The 23,035-nt window shown below is 32.0% G+C and overlaps 2 protein-coding genes across 2 annotated transcripts; one reads left to right on the plus strand and one right to left on the minus strand.

Moving 5' to 3' along the window:
• The first annotated feature begins 1,616 nt into the window (after positions 1-1,616).
• On the plus strand, positions 1,617-4,316 carry LOC134229683 (uncharacterized). The gene is made up of 4 exons (XM_062711450.1): positions 1,617-2,050; positions 2,262-2,326; positions 2,466-2,547; positions 3,756-4,316. The coding sequence occupies exons 1-4, from the start codon at positions 1,729-1,731 to the stop codon at positions 3,983-3,985; spliced, it is 699 nt and encodes a 232-aa protein (XP_062567434.1). The 5' UTR covers positions 1,617-1,728; the 3' UTR covers positions 3,986-4,316.
• Positions 4,317-7,381: 3,065 nt separating this feature from the next.
• On the minus strand, positions 7,382-22,440 carry LOC134229699 (uncharacterized). Its single transcript, XM_062711466.1, has 17 exons — positions 22,139-22,440; positions 21,399-21,528; positions 20,455-20,629; positions 18,299-18,945; positions 17,714-17,986; positions 17,109-17,229; positions 16,099-16,312; positions 15,541-15,807; positions 15,143-15,199; positions 14,809-14,960; positions 12,994-13,186; positions 12,589-12,708; positions 12,112-12,266; positions 10,390-10,503; positions 9,836-9,950; positions 9,174-9,267; positions 7,382-8,037 (listed from the first exon to the last, which is right to left on the minus strand). Exons 1-17 carry the CDS (start codon positions 22,359-22,361, stop codon positions 7,902-7,904), a joined length of 3,186 nt encoding a protein of 1,061 aa, XP_062567450.1. The 5' UTR covers positions 22,362-22,440; the 3' UTR covers positions 7,382-7,901.
• Between the last annotated feature and the right edge of the window lie 595 nt (positions 22,441-23,035).

The raw sequence follows: 23,035 nt of genomic DNA on the forward strand, positions 1-23,035 counted from the left end.
AAAGACAGATAGTGCCTCTTTTTCTCCGAATAAATCTTTCTCTTTTATTCTGTTTTCTTTCTTTCTTTTCTTTTTTTTTTTTTGAAAATGATGTGTACGCACTTGCGTACTTGCGTATAGGCAGCTACGCGCCTGAGAGGTAAACAGGTATTGTGTAAGATTTGATTACTAAGAGGTATTTGTACATGACAATCTCTTTTGATTCTTATTTTTACTTCTTTTTATATTTATAATTACATGTATTTTGTTAAATGAAGTTTCTATATTTATCTCGAAAACATTGATGATATGATTTCTTACTGACTGCAATTTCATAAAGAAGGGTTGAAAGAAGGGTTGGTTTTTTTTCTTATTTAATGTTTTTCTCGAGAATTTTTCACTCAAATGGAGACGCAACCAATTGCCTGAGAAGTGCTGTCCTATACTCAGTAATTACGGCCATTGAGCAGCGAATGATCTTTTTTCGTGCCAGAACCTACGGCGTCTCCTTCGAAGGTTCCGCAGCGGGATCCTATTTCTTGACGTAAGGATCAACTCCTTCCTCTGCGACTCTAGAGTAGACCAAATAACCACTTCGCCAGACTAAATAAATTGCTATCTATCTTTTCTATCATGAAACATATGGAAAAAGCAGGCAGTATTCAAGCTAAAAAGTTCATTAAACAAAACAGAATAGCAGCAAAGCAAACACGGATCTCCAAAACATCAGAGGTGGGATCAGGTGTAATGGAGGAGAGTGCATACCCTTCCGCTTGATCACATGCTTCGTGTGCTCCTTCTTATAAACAATTCAGTGTGTAAATAATGGTCTAACAATTTGTTTAGAAACGACAGTGAACTTTTGACATAGAGATAAATTGTGTTTGCTGACAAAGGCTTTCTATTGACCATAAAACTTAAGAAATGTTTACTTTTAACAAAACTTTTGATATTCTTGTTTCAGCAATTTATTTGTCAAAACTTTACCTTATTTGCCTCAAATCATTTATTCTTCCAGAATAAATATCTTACGTTGAAACTCTATAGGTAAAAAGGACCTGTGTTCAATTCACATTTGCTATCTCTAAAACGTAAACGACCTTTATGAATTTCACAAATTAGTGCTATCTGGGATAAAACAATGTTGTTAGTTAACTGAAAGTATGCCTTATTCATCGACAAAGAATTCAGTAAATAATCTTGTAGATCGAGGGTCATTGTGTACATTTTTTTCATTCCATCATTATTCCTTGGAGGAATGTCATTTTAAATTTTGTCAGTCATTATTTAAATTAACTGGGATTATCAAAATCATCAAAATTGAAGATTAAACCATCGTAATAATTATGTTTTATTTAACTTTCATAAAACCAGGGGAATAAGTAGTAAACAACTACAAGTAGTAATAGAAGCATCTATGTATAACACATCGATCTGTTTAATGATAACTAGATTGAAAGCATCAAAGTATTTCTTCAGGCTGATTGATCTAGATTAGCAGGAAACTTTGATGAAAAACTGTTTGTCTATGAGTCAGGTTTCATTAAGTTCTAAAAACAAATTAACTAAATCTGAATATTAAAAATAACGTTGTGGGAAATCTCTTCATTATGAAAAGTAAACATATTAACAACGTCTCATATCCATTGAACGCCTTTTACATGATGGATAAAAACTACCTGTTGTAATTTAAACAAAATGCAGTATCTAAGATAAACTGTTGTGCAGTAACTGAAGTTCTTCGACATAATGCAGTATCTGATAATCTACATAACCTTAAACATGGTGTTACATCAATCATGTCTCTATGAAGTTTATTCTCACCGAATTAGGACAGCTCTTTACGTTCGTATTCCTTCACGTGCCGAGGCCGAAGACGATGAGTACCGTCTGCTCTTTCCTCCACACATTTATAATGACGTCACCAGCGTCACCGATTGCGCAATAAGATCACTATCAATATCTGCGGCCTCTTTTTTGTACAATTTGGAGGAGAAACAGTGTGACCCTGCAGCATCGCCTTCACACGGAGTAAACACAGGATTTTATCATTACACTAAACAGGAGACAGGTAATGTACAGGTTACTTAAATGTTTAGGAATTATCAATTCACTTCATTTAAAATGAATGGAATCTAAATGTTGCTAAAAATACAAACCATCTTGTACTTTAATGTGCACCTTGATAAGCATATTATATACCTTGAATTTCTGTGCGAAAATCACACCGAGTACATGTTTATACTCAAAACTTTTGCATTTTTTATGTGTGTTTCTTACAGAAAATTTCTTCAAAGCCTGTAGATATCAACTCTCAAAGAGAAAAACTTCTTTTCAAGAGGCAAAGGTAAAGATTATTCATTTAGTTTAGATGTTTTTTGCCAAAAAAAAATAATAATAATAAAACTATCCAATAGTAGTCTTTAAGCTAGTTTAAAAGTTTGATGCTGCTTAATTTTTATTCCAATCAAATCTATTTTGAACAGAAAAGATGTGAGACAGAGGATGGATACCTGCTAAAAATAGAAACTAAAGACGAAAATGATTTTATAAAGAAACTGTTTCCAGGTATTGTTGTTTCTGAAACTAAAACCTTGATATCTTCATATCTTCATGTCATTCAAATTGACTTGCTAACTAAATTTTTATTTCGTCAAATTGATACTATATACAGGGTTATATTTCACTTGATTTATTTTTGCCCTTTCACCTTTGCAAACAATTTTGCCCTGTTTTAAATTCGCCCAGTACCAATTTTGTTAAAGAAAATATACTGTGTCCTTTGAATTCACCCTATTTTAAATACGTTTCTACGTACTGTAGTAAGTATAAAATGATTTTTAAGACCCTTTGAATGGGGTAACAATACTATTTAAACAACTAAACGTACTGTTAATTCTGTGGTCACTTATTGATACCCCCGCCTCCCATACGGTTCTTATGGCAAAGTCTGTGTTTTGTTGGCAGAGATCCGATATTAGTGTTAGAACTAAAACTTTAATTAGAGGTGCACGATAAAATTATGTATTAGAGATTGTGTAAGTCACATTCATTTAAAATCAGAGGTAAAGAGGGGTTGTGGATAAGATATAAGTATCGTAAAGCGTCATAAACGGACGTACATACAGAACGACGGACGGACATACAGCGAGACGGACAGACAGACAGATGGACGGAAGGTCATACAAGCTAGACGGACGGAAAGACGAAATGACACCATCATCACGAAACATCCCACTTCTTCAGCCGGGAGTTATAAAAACTGATTCTGACCCTGAGTGGTTTACTTATCTTATGAGGAGTAGCAGACGATGTATAGAACCTGTTAAGTTTGTAAAAATATAATTAAAGGAGGAAATATCTCTATTTCTAATGCCTATATGCTATTAATCATACAAATACCTTTCCATTGTGTAAACCACTATTTATGAATAAATTCTTATTAATTTACTTCATATCGTTCACATAATTTAAAAATTAAGCATTGTACACGCACGACTACGTGGTTTGACAAACGACATCTTATGACCAATATCTCATGATGGTTACTTTCAAATCACATATTTTCATGGCGTCAAAGATTAAACCCCCAACGAATTTTGGTGGTTTCACAGTAGTTGATTTTTATTTTTTTTAATACACCTTACATTTCCTACATGTAATTTAAAAAGTTAAATATAAGATTGGACATTTAAGATTAACAATTTGTAAAGACGAAAATTTATTCAGCAGATATGTTTTATCATTACGATTTTTTGTCTTTGGTACTATTTTAGGTAAATCTTTATGGCTGGGAGCTACAGTATCAAACAGTGGCATCACGTGGGGCGATGGTCAAGATGTACAATTCACAGACTTCGTCGCCAATGACCCTGTATTAAATGATTTTAATTTACTTAAGGTGTCTAGATGTATCATATTAACTCATGATGGTTGGAAAACTGAAAGTTGTGCAATTTTTTTCAACAATCATTTTGTGTGTGAATTTGATCAATGTATTCAATAACTTAAGTGACCTTTGTCATTACAGTGTAATATTTCTTTGTTATTCTGTTGTGCCTCTTGATTTAATGGAACTAAGCAATTATTAATGAATATGGATGCTATGATCCTTGGGATAAGTGTTCTAATGTTAATGAGGGGCTCTATTGAGTTTTTAGCTAAAATGCACTCATACCTTGAATTTTTTCTTCTCTTCTTCCAAGTATTGAAATATCTCACCAAGTTTATATATACAGTACCTGGCCATAGGCCTGTCATAAAAAATGCCGAAATATCAAAATTCAGAAAGTCATTTTTTTCTTCTTTAGCGTTGGTTAATAAATCACTCTAAACAAGCTGCTGTTAAATAGTTCTCTTTTATAGAGTGTATACAATAATTTAATGACGTCATTTTATAAAAGTGACGTATTATTTGTCAAATATTTAGCAACTGACAAGATGGCTACTAAAGGTTACCAAATGTCTATTTTCCCTATGAAACCTGAGTGTCTTGGTGTCCGTGGAAACGGAAAGTACTCGAAAAGTTTGGGGGTGTATCACTTATGAAGGAGTCGGAACATTTACATAAAAGGATGGCAATATTAATTCCTAAAAATACATAAACATTTTGGATACAAATTTGTGACCTGTTATTTTACGTCATTTCTAAAATGGTGACTATTTATTCCAGGATGATATTGCACCGTTTCACTCTAACTTCACGAAATTATGGAAAAACGGAATTAAATGTCTTACTTGACCATCACTATCTCTCGATATCAATGTAATTGAAAATGTATTGAGAACTCATGAAAATATCTCTTCGGTGGCAGAAAAACAATAAATATAATCGCGAAGACCTCAAGTTGAAAGTATTGGAAATATGGCGGTCATTGCCTCAGCATTACATTCAGAGTCTGTACGCCTCAATTCCAGGGCGAAGTCTACAAGTTATTAAATCTAAGTGTCATGCAACTAAATTCTAGAGATTGAAGGATAAGTTCTTAAAATTTTGGATTTTTTTTCATTCTGGATTTTTACATTCACGCTGTTCACGTTACATTACGGCCATTTTATGACAAACTTATGGCCAGGTACTGTAGTTATGATAAACAACTTCTGAAATTGTGAAATTCATGGCCATTTTGGTCAGAAGTGTGAATATTAAAATAAATAAATAAACAGTATTCAATCTAAAAAGTCCATAAAACATTACAAAATAGACGCAGAGGAAACATGAACCTCTAAAACATCAGAGGTGGGATCAGGTGCCATGAAGGAGTGGTATAAGGGCGGGGCTTGTTTGATATTATATACTCAAGTGTCCGTTAAAACACTTGCGACTAGCGTTTTTGGTTTCATATATACTCTTTGAATATTTACAGTTTTACGATATCTGTTTCCTTTTGTGTTCAACTTTTGTATTTTGATTTACTAAGTTCATAATTTTGTACATCGGTTCACAGTGATACTTTGATTTTCAATGACATTTTTATTTTATCTAGCTATTGTACTTTCGTAGATAATTTGTCTTTCAAGTTCTTTTTGATATTTTATTTAATTAATACTTTACTTATTTTATTTCCTGATTTGAAAATTTACATTGAACTTTAATTTGGTTTACTTTGATACTTCAGTGTATTAAATACCAAGGAATGTTTCGGTTTATTTTTAAGAGTTGTTGTCCCTACTGTATCGTATTTTGTAAACATTTTTTTCATAATTTTTGGCCTTAGTATACCGTTGAGGGATTCTGATTGAATAAAGTTAAAATTCGCACATGTATGTGCTTGTTAAATGTTGTACATATGCTTGTATATTATAATTGTAAGTAAGCACGGTAACCGTTATGATCTTCGGGAGTATTTAAATTGGTTTTTAACTAACAACGTATATTTCTGCATAAAATTTTTTTTTACCTTGTCTAACCTTATCTCTTGGGTTCGTGATTTGGTGCAACCTTGAAATTGCTTCGTGTGAGAAGGCTTTCAAAAATGTCGTGTGCCTTTTCTAGCCCAGTCGCTCTAGAAGGTTCTCTTATCACTAAAAAACTAATATCACCCTCACTTTATCTTATTGATCTTTTAAAAGAAATTTTGGTCCTTCGTTACGAATTCAATTTCCGTTAACGAAAGATATTCTGTTGCAGTTGAAGCGAAATCCAAAAAAAAGTTTCAATTTTTCAGATTGATGGACTTTCCAATGGAAGGCGGACCTCAAAAACACCAATTCGTTCAGTTTGAGGTTTGTGCAAACTAAGAATACAATCCTTCAACATAAATATCACAATGTTGGAGCTATTATAATGACTTTTGTCGAACCTTACATTAAGATAATATTATATTGTATATTTCTCTACTCCTAAAGATCAATCAGCATTGTGAGAATATTTACATGCATTGTAGATGACCATAAGTTATCGAGGATACTTTTAACAGGCCTTAAGGTCATGTAAGCAAGAAACTGCTGTAAAGCCAAGGTCGTGTCTACCGTATATCTTTGTTACCGTCTATGCCAAGGTTAGGTAAATTTCGGAGGGGGAGAGGGGTCTTGTTCATCTTTTCTCCGCTCGAGTACAGAAAAGAAGATTGACTGATTGTTATGTCATTCACAAAATACTTCACTCATAGACAGACGTCACCGTTTACACTTAAAAGTGAGAATTACTTGGCTATTTTTATCGAATTAAACCTAACACTTTCAAGAACTGTACATTTGCATGTGCCATACAAAGCAAAAATCTTTGTCTTTTTCCTATAATTTTGCTTCAAAGTGAATCTTTTATAGATGTGCATTAAAGCCAAACCTCAATATGTCGAGCAGCCAAGTCGCTAGAGCGGCTCATTCAGTGATCGTAAAGTCGTTTGTTCGAATCACAACAGCGACTGTCAAAAGTCGATAAAAAACGAGGAAGCAACTGCTCCTTCGCCAAGCGCTGGACACTTTAAAATAAAAACTGTGGGTTTTTTTGGAGAGATACCTTAAAAACGAAACCCCGTGTCACGGAAGGCGTTGGCACGATAAAAAAAAACCGACATCGCCATGATACTGATTGGTGAGTTGTCACCGCTCTAATCGGTATAGGATGGTCTCTACATGGATGAAAAATTCTGGGATGGGACGTAAAACATCAATTTATATGCCGACTTACAGAAAATTGAGGTACCAGTTGCAGACAATAAAAAAAACATATACCACTACAAAGTATTGTCATAGATTTAATAAAAGAAAATTTCGAGATCATATGAATTTTGAAAAAAAAACAGATAACAAAATGTTACAAAACATGACATCAAAATACAGACAAAATTAACATCATTTAAATATATTCAAAAATAGACAACATCAAGAGATATTTTCATACTTTTTTTTCTAAATTTTCTAATTTCTAAATTTCTAAATTTTTTCTAAAACGAAAACATCAACAAAAATTTTAATAATTTTTTCTAAATTCAAAAACAATATTTTAATTGATGCAAATGATTTTGTAATTTTCACTCCAAAGAAGCAGTCATATTTTTAAGGTTGCTCAGCAAATACAAGATCAAACCGACACATAAAGATATGAAGACAATACACAAATGTTCATATTAACTAGTATTGCCTTTGTATGTTGTGTAAAGAAAAAGAGTTCAGTTTGTATTTTTTTTATCAGATTTTCAGCTTGAATTTGGCGCACAATCAAACAATATTTATTGAAGTATGCACTTAATCATTAATTAAAACACGGTTATGGTTATTTCTTGGGTAACACTTCAATATTTTGGATAATACTCATGATGTAGAAATTTACAAGACATTAAAATCTTTTTGACATAAAGAAAGTAAGACTGAGGCATCATTAAAGAGAATGTCTGCAATAGATACGGAATCGGTCTTTCAGACAAAAAAAAAAAAAACATGCAGTTCGTTTAACATCCGGAATTTTTCTCATTTCCGGGTCATTTCTGTGTATCGTAGTAGTACAAGTCCCCGGATGATTGACGAAACAGAGATTCAATCTGTTTGTTGATTTCCGAAAAAGATGGCCTCGCAGCCGGCTCCATAGCCCAACATTTTTTCATGATCTCATAATGCCTAAAAGAAAAAAATAAAATAATCAAAACAATTATCTCTTGAAAAGATAGACTCAGACTTGGAAAATGTAAACAATAAAGTCTTCTAAATTCGATTGTTTAATAAACGATATGCCAGATATGTATCGTGTTTATATATACATGTAGAGTAAAACAAAAAGCCAAAAAAAAAGAATAATCAAAACGTTTAGACTTAAATGTAAACGGTAAAATTTTCTAATTTCGAGTATCATTGTGTTTATATACACAGTATGAAGAGTTAAAAATAAAGTAGAATTGGAACGCAAACTGATTTGTCCTTTGAGAAAACCAATAAATGATGCCCAATTATTTTTTTGATTATAGATCTGATTGCTTTAAAGAAAACCAGATTGTTAAAGTAATGTATGGGCATGTGAAAGACATTTGAAATCATTTTATATTTACTAACTACCACAAAAATCATTTTCCAAAAAAATTCAATTTATATAAGACAGTTATAATCTCCTACGTAAACTGCGAAACTTTAAATGTTTATGACTAAATATATTCTTTTGATTTGACAACCTTATGAAGAAACAGGACTTGTGACTATGATTGAGATTTCGCAAATGCAAGTCAAACTTCAAAGGTCAAAGTTAAAAGATCAAAATTGTTAGCATCCACGGAAAGTTCTTGTAAAAAGGAATAAATCTGTGAAATACATGCACGAAAACCTTTGTACTAAGTGTTCAAAAGTTATGGCAAAGATTAAAGTATTTCAAAACTTGGTCGGGGTCAAAGGTAAAAAAAAATATTTATAACCTCTAAAAGTTTTTGTTTCAATGAATACAAATGTAGCGCATGAAGGCCTTAGCACCTACTGTTCAAAAGTTATGGCCCTCATTAAAACTAAATCAAGGTCAAGGGGACAAATTTTATTGTACTTTTAAAAAAGATCTTGTCACAGGGAATAAACCTGTGGAATATGAAAGTTATAACCCTTTTCTCTCAAAACGGACCAGAAAAAAGTTTTTGCGAAAAACAGAAACAGTCGGACGAACATGGCAAAAGCTATAGACACCCCAGAGTTTTTTTGATTACGGGTTATAAAAATTAACATTTATATCATGCTAAATGAAACTTGAGGAGTTTTGAAAAGGTGAAACTTTAACGTACAAATCATCCGAATATTCCGGTTTACTTAGTCGGTTCCCTTGCTTCAGCCATTTTGGAAGGTCTTTACTACGTACGTTGTCATATGGGCTTCCACCTGAAAAGAGATTTGAAATATGATTTCGCCGCGTCAAGGTAAAATTACTTTATGTACGATTTCAGTTAAATTTTGGGAGCAGTCGAAATTCAAAGAATAATTATGGTTGATTTAAAATATTTTACATGGTACGTGATGAATGATAAAAAATTCTCTAGAATTCAGGATATAAAGATTTAGTTTTATACGCAAGTTTCTATTTTCGGAAAATCTTCATATTTTAATGAGAGTTTTTCATCTTTTTTTAGGATCTAGTTCACTCAGTATTTTTCATTAAAAATCGCTCAGAAAATGTTCTGAACACCTTCTGAACGCCAATGTGGTTAAATTGAGAAAAAAAGCACACTTTGTAGATTTCCCATTAGATCACTGTAATAAATGATACAAATATTAATGATGAAGATTTCTGTGTGATTCCGTGTGATTGTGATTTGCCACAATACCAGTTTTTATATTTAACCATGGTAAAGACTTCCAATACAGAGATACCATATGACAATTCCAGTTTATATATTTACCCATGGTAAAGGTATTCCATGCAGTGATACAATATATGATCTAGATTTACCCATGGTAAAGACTTCCCATACAGTGATTCCATATGACCAGACGTCACTTTTCTCGGATGCAGTGCCAGACTTATTCAAACATTCGGGAGCCATCCATTTCACTGGTATTCTTTCCTATAAATGAGTTAAAATCTTTTTTTGTGTTTCGTTTAGATGTAATACGCTTCGGGTGATAGACCAAGGCAAAAGTGGCTAAGTACATGTTCTGAATTTTAATTTGAACCAAGATATTATAATTATTTTCCATATGTCTGAATCCAAAGCACGTATTTCCACATTCAAATTAAAAAGTACATATTTAAAGACGATATTATTAAATTATCCTACAAGTAGTACATTTTTTTTTTGAATTTGAAATTTTAAAATACGTTTAATATTCCTAGTTTTTCAACCTGTTACAAATTCATTCATATGAAATTAGAAAAATTGAAACAAAGGTACTTCGAGAAACGGTGGATCACATACGGTAGTTGATTACAAAAAAGCCATAGAAGTTAAGGTGAGTTTAGAAGTGATAATAGTGAAAAAGAGATGTTTACATATTCATTCTGACCTTTCTAGATGACTCGTCCTCTTCGTCGCCTTGTCGTGGTCCAAAGCCTGCTACCTTAGCACTCAGGTTCTTACTGAGAAACACGTTCCTAGCTGCAAGTCTCATGTGAATAATCTGAGGATGTACAAGGTTATCGTTATATATTGACGATCGATAGATGTACAATGATATCGTTATATATGGATGATTTATGGATGTACAATAATATTGTTATATGTGCATGTTCTATAGATTTATAATGTCATCTTTATACGTGGATGATTCATACATGTTCAATTTTATTGTGATGTGTTGATGATCTATTGATGTACAATGATATCGTTATACGTGGATGTACAGTTTTATCGTTATATATATGTTGATGATCTATGGATGTTCAATGTTTACGTTATATGTGGATGATCCATAGATGTATAATGTTAGAGTTATATGTGTATAATCTACAAACATTCAAAGTTATCATTATATATGGATAATTTATAGATGTACAATCATATCGTTACATATGGATGATGTATTGGTTATGAATTTTATAATTATATATGTAGAAGATCTATGGATGTACAATGTAATCGTTATATGTGGAGGATTTTTGAATGTACCACGTTGTGTGCAGAGTATCTATACGACTATAGATGGACAATGATATAATACAATGTGGATGATCTATCGATGTACAATGTTATCCTTATATGTGGATGATCTGTGTATGTACAATGTTATTGTAATGTGGATGATATATTGGTGATCAATGCTTTCTTTATGTGTGGATGTTATAGTTATATAGCATTATCGTTATGTATGGATAGATATCATCAATATATCAGGTTTGATAATTAGAGAGGTTTAGCAAGCTCACTTGTACGTGTACATGTACGTGTAAACTACAAGTTAGAGTTACACGCACACGTCAACATTTTTTTCTTGTTTAGCAAAGTATAATATACTTGCTAAGTTTTTAAATGTAAAAGTGGTTTACATTTAAAAATCATCCGCAAAAGCAATAATTTTAATTTATGTTCTACATAAATATATGCATACTTATGAGAAAAAGATTGTACAGAGTTCTTATATTTTTAATCGGTCAAAGTCTTTTTCGAAAATCTAGATGTTGTAATTTTAACTCCTTATAAATTAATATTTTTCAATACTGACGTTCAGTTCTTATATCAGTATTTGCATTAAATATTCAGGTTTCAGAAAAACGCACACTTTTTGTAAAATTTAAAGAATTATAAGCTACAAGAACTTACGTGTATTTGGCAATGTGCACGTAATTTGCGTAAGAAGATACGTGTAGAAATTCGTCATTAGCAAAAGTGATGACGTAATGCGCAGATTTCTGGTGCTACACGTACACGTACGCGTACACGTTGGTTTGCTAAACCTCTCTATTAATTGGAATTTAACTTGTAAGAAATATATAAATTTTTATGTTATATCGGGAACCACCTTTTCATAATGTTAATTATTCTCTCCCAACTCAATATTTTTTTTAAAAAGAGAATTTGTTTTAGGAGATTATTTTTACTTCAAAATCACTCGCAGATGAAAAGATAGAATAGTTTTATTGAGATGAGAAAACTTCTGAATAGAGAAAAAATATATAAGGGAGGTTATTACATGCTTGTGTTGGGCCATGTTTTGTCAATCGTTTGGGAAGTGACAAACAAACATATATCGTAAATGAGAAAAGAAAAAAAAACCCTCTTTGTTTATTACCTCTTTACTTGCTAAGAACATCATCCCTCTAGATATGTCGTAGGAAAACCGGAAGAGATTCTCAATGACGTCATCAGAGACCGAACTCTGTCGATCCACCAACCAGTCCTTCAGAGTCCCATTCTCACAATATTCCAAAAGCATAAATGGGCCAACTAAAAAATAGTTTAATTCAAATATAACTTTTACTTTTTTTGTCCTTTTTCATTTTCTAAGAAATCTATATGTTTACTTAAGACAACCATCTTTTCTCCGCGATTCATGATTCTGTGGGATAACAATTTCGGTTTATTTTTTTTAGTAATGATGTACTGGTATACGTGGATTTTTTGGACGATATAAAATTAAAATGCACCTTATGAACGCTATGACAAATTCCTGACTGCATGTTAGTAATATAATAGCTCCAATGCATTATATTACTAGACTGGCCTTTCTGAAATTTTAAGGTTTCTCTATACAAGTTTTATATCTTACTAGACTGCTCTGCTGTCACTGCTCCTATAAACCCGAGGATACACGGATGATCCCCAACCTTTGTTCCGAAAAAATTAATCTTCGCCATCATCAGCACTTTGTCCTCGTCAGTGTAACCATCTGTCAAAACATTCTTAAAATGCGTCAACTAATTATGTTATATTATTTTAAAAAAATATCTTGCTCAATAAACTCACATTGAAAATTGTAAACAAACCACGTGATGATTTACTGGGAAGTTATTGGTTTCTTACAGTAGAAATGTTTATTTTGGAAGAAAACAATTTCATTTTTAATTTTATGCCATTAAGAATATCCGAGTGCTTGAAATCAAAACTACATGAACTATTCTTTAAATTAAAATATATTTAGAACAAAAAAGACAAATTGAAAACAATATTAAACCTTTAAGTGTTTTTGCTACGCATTCCTTTGGTTTTCCATTCTTGTACACCGTGGCTTTATAAATCATGGCGAACCTCCCGGTCTTAAGCAGGGCACCTAACGACACGTCCTCCATCTTATAATGCCAGTCTGGCTCCTTCTCAAACGTGAGTCCCCCGTATAAATAAATGTCCTCCTCTTCATATCCCCCCGTCTAATTAATGTAATCATGTTATTAATGTAATCATATAATAAATGTAATAAAGTTATTAATGTTAGTATCTAATTATTGTAATATTACTATCTCTATCTTGTAGAGCCAGTCTGACTCCTTCCCAACGTGAGTCCCCCATATAAATAAATGTCTTCCTCTTCATATCCCCAAGTCTAATTAATATAATAATGTAATGAATATTTGTATATAATTATTGTAATCATGTTATTACTGTAATCATGTGACTTTTTTTAAGTATCGTATTAATGTAGTCATATAATTTATGTTAGCATGTATTAAATGTTATCATGTAATTAATGTTAATATCTAATTACCATACTAATATAATCTCTATCTTGAAGTGTCAGTCTGGTTCCTTCTGAAAAGTTAGTCCCCCGTATGAATTAATGGCCTCCTCTTTATATCATTAGGTCTTATTAGTGTAATTAATGTAATTGTGTAATTTATGTACTCGTCAATGAAATGTTATCATGCTATCAATGATATCATATAATTAATGTTATAATGTTTAATTATTAAAACATATGTAAAAAATACAATCATGTGTTTAATATAATCATGTAAATAAATGTACTGGTGTACATCAATGTAAATATGTAATAAATGGTTTCCTTTCGTTCATGTTATTGTTTGAGAAATGTTATCAAGTTTACAATTCTTTCGTGTAATATAAATTCATAAAATTATAGTAGCTGTGAAAATAAAGCAACTGTGTTTTGTTTTTACTCTGTTTCTTATTATTATTATTTTTTTTTTCTTCTTCTTCCTGGGAAAATCTTTTCCGCGAGTGATCTAATTGTGTTGTGTAATTATTAAGTATCATATAATTAATATGATATGATTTAAAAAATATATTTTTTATATAATAAATCCAATCGTGTAATTATTCTAAACTTAAAATTAACTCACCCATGGAATTGATGTATTTTAACGCTACTACTAAATACAAGAAATCATATTCCCTTAAGGCCAGTTAATGCAGTTAATATATCCGTTTGTAATTAGTGTAATTTCTGCTATTGAAACAATACGAAAAAAATTCCAGTAAAAATGATAAAGTTTTGTTTTCATGTATACATGATGATAATGCATTCTTTTAATTGATACTGTTAAGTAATTAATGACATTGTGTAATTGAAACAATAAAAATAAAACACAGTTCGTTGTCAATCAATTGATATTGAGATCAAAAAATCTTTCAACAATATAATCGGTAAATCTTACTTAACATTAAATGATGGTAAAAGACATTACAAAAACTTTATTTCTTATGAATATATTGTTTTACTGCATTTAGGGATGCACGAATTTATTAAATAAAACAGTAAAACATATTTGATTTCAATTTCTTTATTTGACAATAGTAAGAAAATGTAGAGAGGGAAATTCTTATAAAATTGTATTAAGCTATAATAATATTATCATCAAAGGGAACGTTAAGAGTAACGATACAAATGATGTAAAGTTATTTTGGTCTATTAGATATCCATCCATATTACTTATATTTATATTTATAAAGCAAATAAAATTATCCAATAACATGAAAGGATTATAAGAAAGTATTTCCTTCGTGGAGAACACACCAATCAATGTAAACTTACATTATACTGCTGGTACCCGATCGCTCCGGCGCCATCTTTGTGTCGCCTTATAGTGTTCCTGATTGGTGCAATGATGACTTCTGCTTTGCGAAGACGACCAGTTTTATACAACACCAGTACGAAAATCACGAACAACAGCAGAAGACAAATGGCTGCGAAAAAAAGTAAAACCCAAGATTAAACGAATGAAGGGATGAATGGGTCAGTCATGAAGTAAGGAAAGAAATAATCACACTTTCTGGAAGTCTCTTCCTTTAATCATTTTTGTGCGTTTAAAATTTTTAATTTTACAGACACCCCCCTTCCTACCCTCCTCAAAAATAAAATGTTTTACCGACAACAATTCCGGATATTCCGCCCGCGGATAGTCCGGTCTGTCCAACAGGTCCAGCTGTAAACAAAAACATAATACAGGACACTTGGAAACTAAATCAAGTTTGATTTTTGATGTCCATATATAGTGGGTTTTTTTTTTATTTCTATTCTCCATTTTTTCATCCTTTACTATTGCTTTGTCTTTTATCATTTACGGATACCATTTATTAAATCCTTTATATATTTATGCCTCTATATGGTATATTGTTCTTGTCCTGTCTTTCTGTTTTCAGTTTTAACCTAGTCCATATTGACCATAATTATTGCGTAATCAAGGGTAAGTGCTTCATTCCACCATTAGTGACATAGTATTTTACAAACATATAACGTTACTTTTTGCAACTGCATTACACTTACAAGTCGTCGTGAAGACGAAAAACAAAGGGTCGCTTATATCACCGCCATCATATTCTATGGTGAAGCTGACGTTATACCGGGTGAGTGGTTTCAAGCCTCGGAGGTCGAATCTTCTGACCCTTGCGTTCACTAGCTTTCTATGCTTTTCCCCGTCATTGTATTCTAAAATGATGTTCTGGCGGCTATAGCAAGTGTCTGTCAGATTCCACCCAAATCGAACCCCACTTCCGGTGTTGTCGAGTAGAATTACGGATTTCACGGTTTGATCTGTTAATGCCAAAACATACCACTGAAATCTTGGTTTCATCTCTCTGAACATGAAATGTCCTAATAATCGAAAGACTTTGCAAGAGAGCAGAATGTGTACTGCATGTGCATTGAAAAAAAGATTATTATGGCATTGTATATTTCTTAATGATACGTAATTATGACACTTTCTTTGTAAATTAATAAATTAATTAATTTTTTTTTTACTTTTTGGTTTTATTTATTTATATATTTAACATATATATTTTACTTTACAAATAAAATTAGGATACAAAGACTGCATTAACTTACATTCTCCGATTCCATTAAATTCTCCTAGATTGACCTCAACTGTCGTCTGATTTAGCATCATGGCGCCATTATAGGCCGTGACCTCTACAGCAAACTGATCAGACGCCTGTCTCTCTTTCGGAACTCGGAACCAACAATTGTTTATCTCCAGTTCTTGTTGGTAAAAATAGAATAAATCCCGAACCTTGTACGACTCATCGGGGTTACCTCTTGCCTAAAAAGAAAAAATAATAAACAAAAAATCAATACTTTGAAATCTGTCATTGACAATTTATCTTTGAGTTCTTTAAAATTGTGAATGTAATGTGCACAACTAAGTAGGTTCTCATTTTGATACACCAGGGGGTTAAATTAGGAACCTACCGGCTTTCGTACTTAGGCAGTATATTGTTCAAATAAATACAGAAGTTTTTTATTTGAAAATAAATTGAGAAACAAAATATTTTAAAATACATATGTAAAAAAAATACAATCTATAATTAAATTTGTTGAGATTGTTGCAGTATCTACGAGTCTGACATATACCGGTATGTATTATTGTTTGGAAACTTACAGAAAATCCTATTAAATTCAGACTTCTTCGTTCCGCGCCATATTATATAGGACGCGGATCTAAGAAGTCAGTAAATAGGATACTTTTACTTGTAGAGATACTGATGTTTTGAGATTCTCACAAATAATGAGATACACGTACTCTAAACTGTTGAACAAATGTATTTTAAGCTGTTGAGATGCAGCTCTTGAGTTGTTAACAGTGCTGAAAAGTTGACAATTCGTGAGATACTAAATGTTGTTGAAAATCTTACATTCATTAAGAACTGATAAATGTTTAGATATTGATAGCTATTGAGATACGGAGAGTTGAGATACTTATAGTTGTTGAAATACTAAAAGATATTAAAATAACTCACATGTCCAGTTTTTTAGAAACTTAGTACTTAAATATATACTTACATGTACTATCTATTATTGAGATAAATGTAGTCCTTGTAACTGAGATATGTACTAACCGTTGTAGAACTGTTGACTCTAACAGTACCGTTTTCTGCTACAGAACTGTTGGATTTATTTATTATGCGGAAGTATATCTGAGAAATACCACTGTGTTCATCCGCAGCTCGGAACCAAAGTCTAAAATATTCACCATCCATAACACATAGCACGTACATTTTTATTTGAAATAAATGGAAGATATCTTAAAGCTTTACATTATAAAAATTGTCGGTACTAATTCAAAATAGTTCATGATTTTAAATAATGACACACAAATGTGTCCTAGAGTAATATGTGTTTTTAGGTGCCAACAAACAATGTTAACCATGCAGTCGTGCATTTACTATAGAAAACTTAGATACTAAAGTTCTTTTAAATATATTAAGTATGGTTTAAAAATAGCGAAAGAAATAACAATTTACATAGTTTGGAGTTTATTATAAGCATCAATTTGGAAATTATTTTGCGCTAATTTCTTCCTGTATATATACAATACTGCATTCTGGGACACAGGAAAAAAAATAGCACAGAATAAGTTTCAAAGTGATTCTTATAACAGATGTAATGTAAAGATGGTGACCCTCCTGGCTCCTTATAATACATTAATATTTATTGTACTCACTTGCTGCCGTATGTATATTTCGATCCCATGTTCTTCATAAAGCTTGCCTTATACAGTAAAGGCCCAGAAGCATCAAAACCCAACTGAATGAGGGAGACATTCCTGTTCCCCATGGCATCCTCCGCTCTGACCCACAGCTTTACCGAATCTCCCTCCCTGACCACGCTACTGAGGGAGCGGGAAAATGTTGTAGTTAAACTCTGGTCACCCCAGCCAGCAGGTGAATTAACATCAATAGTTTGTTCTCCTGTCTCGTCAAAATATGTTTCAAATCTGCCAAATAATCATGTTAATCAAGGTTCAAAAAAATGTATATAAAGACCGATATGATTAGGCTGAATTTGATTAGGATAAAATCAATAACACTTTTAAAGCAAGGAAAGAATTTTCTACTCATGCTGATGATGAAAAAAAAATTTACCCAAAGGTAATAAACAGGATGTATTGATATTGTGGTTATAACGAGAAGATATATGAAACATTTTCAGTTATCTCTAGTAATTAGCTTTAACCGTGTTTTACTTTATCAACAAATTATGCTCTGCTAGGTTTCAAATAGTAATATATAGATGATCTCTGACTTGCCTCGTTATTCCGAGTTTGTTCGGAATCTGTTCTTGTGGTCGTGCGTCTGTCCCTGATTCTTTGTACTTGGAGCTAACAGTTTTGGGGAACACACCAGGATCCGCGCTTTCGTCCTCCAGCTGCGGCTGGTAATCTTCGATTCTGTTAAGAAACCCTCCCTCGTGATGAAGACGATTTATGAAATGCCCCTCCCACGAGAATTCCACACGAACATTACTTTGTGATGGCGCCGACAATATCTGCCATTTATAGCTAGCGTTTGGTGAACCTGATAGAGCCTTAATGTCATTATCCCCTTTTTGTATATCTATACCTGATGAACTTGGATCGTAAACTACATAGCGAGCTACGTATTCAGAATTGTTTGCCCTGTCTGAGGCCTCTAAGATCATTGCGTAAGCACCCGGTCTCTGTGGTGAATACGTCCTCACTTTCTCAGCATCAGAATGGTTGTACTTCATACTAGATATTGGGTCCAAGAAAGCATTACAGGAATCTCCGAACTGAGGATTGATACAATTCTCTTTGGTTCTTTTTACGTATCGCAGAATTCCGCTTTGATTTTGAAGTTCAAAGATTTCCCAGTTGTAACTCTCCATTCCAGAAAGTGTATCATTCCATCCTGACCAACGAGTTTCAATGGCTCTCTGTGAAAGTTAATAAAAAATACATATACGTACCTGGCATGTTTTTATATATTTCTTACGTCCTTAAACAGAAAAAAACATTTCCATCACCAAAACAAATCTTTGAGGAATCTTTGTCCCCCAAAAGAAAAATGAAAAGCATATATAAAACAAACAGCTAAATAAACATAAAATTCAATGAACGTCATGTTTATTTGGCTTTATCACTAAAGAGTACAGAGTTTAATTCATCTGTTACAATAACTTTGAATTTTGAATTAAAGAACTTCAGAGCAGACGCTCTGAACACTGCGTCACGCGAGTAACAGAACGGTTAATGTCATATTGGTATCTGAACTACAAACTTACTTTTGCGTAATTTATAACCAAGATATTCTCAAGTATGAACATGTGTGTGCAGTGCAGAGATGGGTCAATTATTTTACAAGGTAATTCATTAAATAACAATTACTTTGAATTTTTTTTTTAATTAAATTACTGGCTTTCTAAGATACGTAATTGATTAAATTACAATAACTTCATATTTAAGAAAATCACAGGGCAATATTTATTCTGTAACCGTACCTTGTTCTTTCATTCATATAATTTTGTTAAAAGGTTAATATACTTATCAAATTAAAAGAAAATTTTCTTTTCGCAAACTAGCGGAGCATTTTTAATTAACATAATTATTTCCTTTGGCTTTGTCCTTTGAAAAATCATGGTTTGTTTCAATGCAATATACCTCTTTATATGACTTGATTTGTTTTATTTGCAATTTACTGCAGCTGCTGTGATCTAAGAAGATGGGCAATTATCATAAACAAAAAAAAATCAAAGAACTTTATTCAGTAGTAACCAATAATTAGAGAGAACTTTCGGAGTAAAATTAATTTTGACCCATCCATTCTTTTTCTCTTATTTTGACACACACATTCTTAGAAAAATTAAAAATTCATCAATCACACAACAGAGATGTGTGAATAAAATATATTAAAAATGTGTGTTTGAACACACAGCTGTCTATAAATAAAATAGTTGAAATTTTGTCCATTTTGTCCTTTTTCTGAAAAATAATACAAAATCCGCCGAGTTTGTGACGTCATAAATAAAAATAATTGTTAATAAACTTTCTATAATATGTTTTGATAAACATAAAACAAAAAAAGTCAAATTTATACAATCATTAAAAAAAGATGATGATGATGATGATTATTATATGATCTGCCTCCTGTGTAATTATAGGATTGGGGATGTGTTGTTTTGCAGTAAAATAAATGACAATCAAATTGGGAGTTAGTGGTATTTATGAAGTACAATGTAATTGAATGTAATTGAAAAAGTAATTGAAATTACATAGGTTTTTTTTTCAATATAATTGATTAAATTATATTTACCAATAATTGAAAAAATGTTCAATTACAAATTACTTCCTATTACTTCAGAAAAAGTTATTAATTACAGTCAATTACAATTACTTTTTTCAATTAGTACCCGTGGTAAAGAGAAGTTCGAAAGACTTTTTCTTACTTTTGTAAAAGATTCCAGCACTCTAAATGCTGTGCTGGTATTGGGAACGGGTTTATCTAGGTCTATTCTATAAGTAACAGATGCTGTAGAGTTTGTTTGCTGTCTAAAAGGAAGTCGAACTCCATCAGACAGAACCTCGTATCCCCCGTTCTCAACTGTAAACCTCAATGTGAATCTGGGAAATATAAAATCTTAAAACTTAACACAGATGTATATAAAGGCTCTTCGTTTAATAGGAATGTTCAAAGATATTGATTTTGCAATTTGAAATTCAATTAATCAACTATTTAGAGGAAGTCATTTTGTTTGGTATATGAAATTTAAACTTCTTAAAACAGAGGAGTTTTTTTACGTTTAAAAAAAATAATGTTTAAAGTTATTACTATTTTAAGTATTTTTACCAAAAATTAGTGTATTCTAGCAGCAGTAACAAAATAAGATTGATTATTTATTGTAATATGTTTTCTTAAAACTGCATTTACTAGAACTTTAATAGATTAATAGCTTTTTGCACATATTTGCTCATTTGGTTTATACACATACAACTATCTATTGTTAAAAAATGCAGTTTAAGCTGCCGATATTGATTTTTTGCCTTTCAGGTTTGATACTACAGAGCACTGAAAATTTAGTGAACGACATGATTAGGGAAGAATCAACAACTAATGATTTATAGAATAAAGTAAACTTTATTAACACTGCTAAAAATCACAAAACAAACAATATGGCGTCAAAGGGAAGAGAAAATATCCGTATTTCCAGCCCGATAACAAATCAGTCACACAGTCAACACCTGAGGCCTGTTCAAAAAAGTGAACGTTCGCGATCTCTCGCCAAAATTCCGTATACCTCCTAAAGAAATGTTGCGAGCGTTTGCACTTTTGAACAGACCTCTGTGTTGGCGCAATGTGCCTAGCATTCTATAAATCAAAGTGTTCACTTACACATCACCGCTGTCGCTAGCCAGTGGGTTGAAAAACTCCACCCGACATTCCTGTAAGGTACTGTCTGGGCTGTTCTCGGAAACTTCAAGACAGGTGCTGGAATTACCCCCCACTCTTTCTGGGACCCCGTCTAAACAGTAAGTATAATCCAAATCATTTATACTATCGAATCTAGAGAGAAAACAGATGTTATCATGCATGCTTTTCATGAAATACAGTAAAGTATAATTAACAAGTACACATGTATACTGTCAAATTATTTCGACGAAAGAGGTACAATTATGTTCATCAAATTAGAAAAATCTATGCATATATTTCACTCAAATTCAAGAACTTTTTTTTCTTACAGGAGGTCAATTGTATTAGAAAATGTTAACTATAATCTAGATACCAGGTCTGTACAACCTTGAATACATACTCACAGTAAGATGTTAATATTGTAAGAAAAAAAAATCACCCTTGCAACAGTAAAAACGTTTTGCAAGAATTCTGCATCACAAGCAAAAATTTATGTGTGTACGGATATCAACTTTTGTCACAATTCTCACTGAATCATCTGTTAGTCAGAAAATCTTGATAACGTGTAGCCTTATTTGTTACAAAGTTATAACCAAAGGAAATTAATCACATTGTTCCTATTTTTTATAAAAAAAACTCTATATGTAAACGATTTCTAGTGGTTCGTGGTGTGATATGTCATATAATTTACCAAACTGCCATTGCCATTTAACCCTTCTTACTTTTAAGTTTTTGTAGTTCCCATTCCATTACTGCTTTAGTCACGCCTATTCTGGACTCAGAAACGTAGCTTGGTCGGGCTGAAAGCTGATCATCTAGACCAAATACTGCAGAGAAACTCGCCCGGATTTCATTAAATCTCTTAAAGTTTGCCCAGATTGACGCACTAGGGACACTTCCGGTTCCGAGTGTGGTGGCATCAGTGGTGAAGTTATAGATGTCCATGAGTTTAGTCGGATGGTGGTACGCCAAAACAGCTGAGGCCAGAGTGATTGTAGGAGACTGTGTAACTAAAATGTGAATTATATATGATTGCGCCCATGAGAAAAGGGTCCTTATGGCAATTTTACACATTTTGAGTTCTTCATGAATTTTGATAGAACAAGGTTAGGAGTTGTCAAATATGAATTTTTATGGCTCTAATCCATCTCTAAGTATGTTTTTTCTTCGTTTATATCAGTGATACTTTTATTTTTTTAACAGTGGAATCATGACGTCAGGTTGACGTTACGTCAAACATTGACTATAATTTTTTGTAACGTTCCTAATATGATTGTAAAGAATCATTTTTTTTTAAATAGTTGTTATAAGTAGTATCCATCAAAGGTAGAGAATCTTTTTTCTCTCAATTTTTTTTTATAATTAATTGTTATAAACATTATCTATCAATGCATGGTATGTGCGTTGATTGTAATACACTTCTCTCATGCTGGACGACAGAAAATTTACAACTCAGAAGGTGCAACTTCCGGGCAAGAATTGTTTTGTAAGTATACAGGATGAGTTCAAAAGTTATTTTATTTTAAATTTTATATTTCAATTTCATTTTAAATAAAGCAACAATTTTGTTGCTTGATTGTATAAATCTGATACATCTTTCCAAATCCGAAAATAAAAAA

The sequence above is a fragment of the Saccostrea cucullata genome, unplaced genomic scaffold, assembly GCF_032062105.1.
Source record: "Saccostrea cucullata isolate Sc308-1 unplaced genomic scaffold, CSIRO_AGI_Scuc_v1 ctg208, whole genome shotgun sequence".
Taxonomy (NCBI): Eukaryota; Metazoa; Mollusca; class Bivalvia; order Ostreida; family Ostreidae; genus Saccostrea; species Saccostrea cuccullata.